The following is a 6,364-nucleotide window of genomic DNA, read 5'->3' as shown; positions in this document are numbered from 1 at the left end:
GATTGGTTGCATAAGTCTTGTGTTATGAACATCGTAACTTCTTCATACGATATCAGATTTTAACGATCTTTATATCCATATGTTAATTTTTATGAGTCTACTATAATTTTCATCAAGATTACTCCTGTTAAAATGTAATATATTTTTTACTTATGATTTTATAAAAGAACATCCATACATGCATTCATAAAAAACGTATGGATATAAAGATCGTAAGTAAAAATATATTACTTTTTAACGAGAGTAATTTAAACAAAACCAAGTAGTCGAGATCGTAATGGACATAAACATCAAAAGTCTTAAACACCTCATTAATGATTGTCTCATATAGGATGTCGTGAGAAATACCTAAAGAAATCACTCATAAGTACCGAATGAGTACAAAAACAAAAATGACTTATTTTGCAACAAAAAAATATGAATGACTAAATGTGTACAAAAATATTAAGAACTAAATGTGTGCAAAGTGAGAAATATATTAACCTAGTAAGTTATTTTTACTGACTAACCTGAAGCAGCCGGTAATAAGGACTGAATGCGCATAATTTAACAAGTTGAAGGGTAATGTGGACGAAAAAAAATCTCAATGACCAAATGTGTACAAATCGAAAAATATATTACCATTTTAAGTCATTATCCCTTTATTATTACTAACCAAAAACATAAGCATGTACAAAACCTCTTATTATCTCCTAAGGAGCAGGCTACTGAGATACACTAACAACCTTCTTAACCACGAGCTTGAATATGTTAGTGGGGATTAGGTAAATTATCTTATTAACCTAATAATCTATCATTCCTAGGAATTTATAGAGCCACTTAGAATCCTTAAATTCTTTTGTCAATCTATTCATTCATAGGTTTCAACACTATCGTATAATGTGAGTATCCATGAATATTCCCTTATCGACCAATAAAAAAACAATATATTTATAGAGAAATATACTTGCATAATCAAACAAAAAAATCAAAATTTATAGACAAATATACACTAGGTCCGATATGTACCCGGTCAAGCGTCCACCAAGGCAGTCTTGCATCCCCATCGGCATTGGTGGTCTAATCAACTCACGAGTTTTCAAAAAATCCGACTAGCATATTGTCCTAGACCGGCAAAAAAACATACGCCAATGCACCCCATCTTGTATCTGGCAAGACATTTCGTCCGAGATCAATGCAAAGATACATGGGTTTAAAGTCAAACCCTGATATAACCCAGTCTCTCTACCGAGAACAACTATGCTTTACCTGAGCTAAAGTCCGGACACATGTCAAGACAAACTGTACATACCACAAATAGCCATGACAAATCTCCCCTGACTTCTATAGATTCCAAGGTCCTCCAAATCGAATTATGGTGTGCACTATAATATGTATTCTGATGCTCAATAAACACCGTATGGTTAACCATGTATCTTTTTCTATTAGGCATCTAAGAGAGAAAAATGGATTGCCCCCATCCTTGACCTCTAAAGTACGCTCTCATAGTTTTATGGTATAACTTAATGCAATGATACTTATATAGTTGCCACAACTTTAGACATCACCCTTGTTTTTATGAAATTGGGACGACAATATTGTGAATTATCCACTTCTTTCGCACGATTAACCACCCTTTATGCTTCTGTCTTTGAGAGTAGAAGCAAAATCCTCACATTAATTACCCAATTTGAATGTTGAAAAGGGGTTCCATTGTGCAAGTTCAAGTGCAAATTATGGTCCATATTAACTAACCCAATTCGAATGTTGAAACGGTGTTCCATTGTGCGAGTTTGAGTGCAAATTAAGGTTCAATATGGATGCAAATCCTCATATTGATTGTACATTTTGTGCTCTTATATGTTATAAATTAAAGAGAATTAAGTTGTATGAACTAAATGAGGCCATCTAGATCAGGGTGTCAAATCAAATTGCAAAACCAGACAAATCAGGTGGTCACTCTTATGACAAATCAATGTCAGATTCATTTCTACTTAAAAAAATTAAGGCAGATGGAAAGAGTTAAAAGTGATGTAGAAATTAACCAAATTAGCAATAGCATAGCCCCACTAAATTTAATAAAAAACTACACGTGTTGACAGTCTTTAATAGCATCATTACAGATATCAGATTCAGTATCACCACATTCAGAAGCAGAGCTATCGTCCATCATCTCCTTCTCTGGAGAATCAGGTTGCATTTGCACACACTCAGCAACCGAGTCAGAAAGCAAGTTGTTATTTTCAGAATCCTGATGACTCCTATTCGATGGTGTCAACTCCCCTTTCTTCACAACATTAAACACAATCCCATTACACATCATCTCCGGCTGCAAAAGATCACCTTCAGCCACCATGATGCTTCTATGAACTCTGCTATTCATATCCCTCTGATCCGATTCCAATTCCGGCGGAATCACCCTCAAGTTCTTCACTCTGGAATCAAAATCCAAGTTCTGGACAAAATCAACAAACTGATCAGCTGAAGCTGTCCTCATCAAGGGTCCACCGGATCTTGTCCAAGTATTCAACTCTGCAGTCTCTGATTCGCTGTCACTTCCGTCATGGTGCCGCCAGTTCCTGCCGCCATGGGGGAGAGGGGAAACAATGTCTGCAAGGTCTTCTAGTGACCCTGTTGAGTTCTCACGTGCCATGCAACTCCATGAAGGGATTCTTTTTGATGCATTAAACCGGGGATGAGAAGCTGAAGCTGCTCTTTCTGCACTTCTTTTAAGTCTACGCATGTGGTTTAGAATGGCAACACATTCATCAAGAACAAGCTCGATACCACAATTGGCTTTAATGGCTGAAAGCTTCTCCCATGTGCATCTTCTTCCTTGGTTTGCAGCTTTCTGAAGCTCCAAGTGAGAAAGGTTTTGTATGATCTTTGAGTACTGGATGACACAATTAAGTCGGTTATTTCTTTTCTTTTTTGACTTAATGGGTTAAGGACAAATAGGTAAAGGGGTATTTTGTCCAGATCAAGTAAAATAGAAACAATGTAAGGTATCAAACGGAAAAAACCCATACGTCTAAGGTATCAAAATGTAAACTTTTTATCGATATCAAATGTGTACCTGAGCTAACGTGGCAGGCATAACAATGGTGACGTCACCCTCCCATTCTTGAGCAAATAGCTTTGCAAGTCCTCCTAAGGGAAAACCAAGTTCCAAGACTTGGTTGCATCTGTATTTCACCTCCATTTCGACTAGATGAGCAAGCTGCAGGGGGTTGATTAAACTGTTAGAACTGTAAACTGTATTTGAAGTGACAGATTGATGACATGGACATACCTTTGCAGCAAAGTTGCCTCCATAAGCTCGCACACATTCTTTCAGTCTCAACAGGGGAGAAATATGAGGATTCGCTTGACTAACAATGAAATGATTTACATTGAAGAGTTCTTTTAACTGGATCATGGGTAAATCCATCTCCAAGCTACCATCTCTCCATCTGCGAGTAGTACTGGCATTAGCTTCTTCAGGGCCCCAATGAAATGGGGGGTGATAAGGAACAATTTCTCCACTTCTATCTTTTGCCATGAGTTCTTGAGCTTCAAAGAGACCAGGAAAAGCACAAGACGCAGTAACTGCACTCCATATAACTACATGAGGTGAAGTCAGGTAGTTAAGACATCTTGGAGGTTCATGTTTTCTTGGAGAACATACTGTTATTCCAAGAACACGACCTGTCATGTCATAAGCTTCTTGAAATGTAAGATTATTTGTCAAGTTTCTTAATAGAACTTGTAATCTTCTAATGTCATGAACTGCTCCCATTGTCATAACCCTTTTAAAAATATTAAAAATTCCACCCATTTGGTCCAAAAACTGCAACGAATGCAGTGAATCTTCAAAGAAACTCTGAAGCTCTGGCCAGGATCTGGTGGCGACAACAGCACATATAAGGGATCCAACACTAGACCCTGCAATTATTCTGGGTAAAAGCTTGTGTTCTACTAATGTTTTCACTACACCAACATGAAAAGCTCCGAGAGAAGCACCTCCACTTAGAAGCAAAGCTGTTCTTCCAAAAGCATGACGTGTTTCATGCATGAAAGCAAGTTTCTCCTCCAAAAGAATCTCCTCACAATCAGAATCACAAACCATTCTCAATTGTGTCGAGACTTCATCGATGTATTCTTTTATAAGCTTTGGAACTTGATGTCTACACTTGTGAAGCTCTGGATTGCACATGTTACCAAGGTTTCTGACAAGGTCAGCTCGCATATAAAATACAATATCTCTAAGACAACCCTCTTCACGGCGGTGCTTGAGTTCTTGAAGTTTGTTCCTCACAAGTTCTTCATCATAAAGATTGCATTCGTTTGTTCTAGGAGTTTCTTTATCCAGCATCTTAGCAGCATGAGCCCATTCTTCATATGTTACTGCAGCCCTCATCATGTTCCTCCAGAATTTCCTCCTGTATGCAATCTCAGCCCTTGTTTTGACATTAGTGCACCGTTTAAGTAAGAATGCCATTAGTGTTACCATCAGTAGTATCCCTTGCGGGTTGCGTGGATGGAACCATGAGATCACAGGGATAACGGTGGAAGAAACATATGCCCTGATGCAACGAAAGTAATGAAGCAGCAGATGAGAGAGATGATGCCTCAAGTGTGAGATTGACTTGAAGAATAGAACTTTGAAAGCAATAGTCCGGCCAAGGGTTGTTGAAGGTCCGATTGAGAACGCATCAACATTGGCCTCATTACTTATATGATCCATCCTCTGAGCACAATACTTTATAGCGATACGTGTTCTATTAACAGCCCAAATAATCCAGATTTGAATCTTTTCTAAATCGAAGTCTGTCGCAACTGACAGAAATGATATCGAATGCACAGCAATTAATCATGGATAGCTGACCCAGAACCACCACGATTTTCTAGAATCTCATCTCGTGGCGACTGGTGAAGTAAATTACTCCCCAGATCGTCAGAAAAATGAAACCATGGTCCACGAAAAATCCAATATAGAAAACCTGCAATATACACAAAAAAGAGATGAAATTTTGATGAGATCTCCGGACTCCTGGAATGAAAAATGACTCTCTAAGCAGCTTTCAGAAGTCCTACGCGAAAATTCAAATTCAAATTCAAAAAAAGTTGAGAAGTGTGAAAGCACACAAGCTGGTAGGAGACTGATGGCGGATTAAATTGAATGGAATCGACTGTACGCGGCCATAAACGTTGGTAAGAGGACGATAGGATGATGAAGATAAGAGTAGAGTAGCGGTCACGACGAGGTATAACGTGTCATCTGTTGATTCAAGTGTGTATTCATATTATTCAATTCTATATTGGGAAGGTGATTGCAGAAGATATAAAGAAGAGATTTTAATTGCGGATAAGATGAAGATATGCATCAACAATCAACATGACTTGACTTGTAGTAGTATCAGATAACGAAGTGTTGGTAAAGGAAGGGGATGGGTTTTGAACTTGTGGCTGTGGCGGTTGAAGTTGAAATTAGGGTTCTGAACGGGACTCCTCTGACGGATTTGGGGAAAAGGGAAGGATTATTGGCGCCACTTGTGTGCTCGGCTGTTTGAATCTTATCCTGTTCTAAGATAGAGACCCACCGTTGTTTTAACTTTTAACTTATAAGAATATAATTATAACAATTTTTGATATCTAACATCAATAATTAAACTAGTGAAAAGTTGAAACCCCTACGAATCAATCAGGTTTGAAATAGTTTAGTGTAAGAAAATTATAATATCCATATTTTATGATTGATATTTGTATTTTTTTTTGTTAATTATTTGTTGTTTTCTAATTTTCTCTTCTACAAACAATAACCTCGAGAAAAAAAAAGAGGCAAATGATTCAGCCAGCCAGTTATCAATAGGTAATAAAAAAGGTAAAAAAGGAAAATTTAGTATTTATAAGATAGCGTTTGGTGCTAGTACAAGATAGGATCGGATGAAACAGAACTAAACAAAGTATTCGTTTGGCGTTTGGGAAGGATGGAACTGAACTGGACAGACCGAATCATCAAAATTTCTATTAGAAACAATGCTTGTAACATATTCAAGATAATCAAATTTCATTGTAATAAATTATAATGACCACTTAAAAATTATCCATAAAAAGATTAAAAAAAACATTGATATACTCCACATAGGGGATGTAAGGTTGTAAATGAAATACTTTTTTTTTTCATGTGAGGCGCTAAAACCATTAATGTCATAAAGATATAATTTAAGTTCATTCGCATTGTTACTTTGATATTAACGACAAGAACAATTAACTAAAAAAATACATTAAAAATTATAATTGATTCAAAGACTATAAAGATACAGAGAAATGGGTTCATTCCCATTGTTATTTTGATATTAACAATAAGAACAACTAATTAAAAAAATACATTAAAAAAAGATAA

At 36.7% G+C, this 6,364-nt stretch overlaps 1 protein-coding gene across 3 annotated transcripts; it reads right to left on the bottom strand.

The window, feature by feature from the left end:
• Nucleotides 1–2,019: 2,019 nt before the first annotated feature.
• Nucleotides 2,020–5,510, bottom strand: SDP1-LIKE (sugar-dependent 1-like protein). 3 transcript variants are annotated; one of them, XM_079012700.1, is made up of 4 exons: nt 5,056–5,510; nt 3,272–4,961; nt 3,056–3,199; nt 2,020–2,872 (listed from the first exon to the last, which is right to left on the bottom strand). In XM_079012700.1, the coding sequence occupies exons 2-4, from the start codon at nt 4,703–4,705 to the stop codon at nt 2,066–2,068; spliced, it is 2,385 nt and encodes a 794-aa protein (XP_078868826.1). In that variant the 5' UTR covers nt 4,706–4,961; nt 5,056–5,510; the 3' UTR covers nt 2,020–2,065. The 3 variants fall into 3 exon arrangements, with proteins under 3 accessions (XP_078868826.1, XP_078868827.1, XP_078868825.1); XM_079012701.1 differs by having other exon boundaries at nt 5,107–5,510; XM_079012699.1 differs by having other exon boundaries at nt 3,272–5,510.
• Nucleotides 5,511–6,364: the final 854 nt, after the last annotated feature.

Source organism: Lactuca serriola, chromosome 8 (genome assembly GCF_051521515.1).
Source record: "Lactuca serriola cultivar US96UC23 chromosome 8, Lser_US96UC23_V15, whole genome shotgun sequence".
NCBI classification, from domain to species: Eukaryota; Viridiplantae; Streptophyta; class Magnoliopsida; order Asterales; family Asteraceae; genus Lactuca; species Lactuca serriola.
The sequence above is the reverse complement of the archived record's forward strand: the minus strand, read 5'-3'. Positions and strand labels throughout refer to the sequence as shown.

What these genes read in the sequence shown, in the direction of transcription:
- SDP1-LIKE (XM_079012699.1), bottom strand. Translation starts at nt 4,705, where the DNA reads ATGGATCATATAAGTAATGAGGCCAATGTTGATGCGTTCTCAATCGGA. An exon ending in GAGGCAACTTTGCTGCAAAG is followed by an intron (nt 3,200 to 3,271) that starts GTATGTCCATGT and finishes AACCCCCTGCAG; the next exon opens with CTTGCTCATCTAGTCGAAAT. An exon ending in TGCCTGCCACGTTAGCTCAG is followed by an intron (nt 2,873 to 3,055) that starts GTACACATTTGA and finishes TGTGTCATCCAG; the next exon opens with TACTCAAAGATCATACAAAA.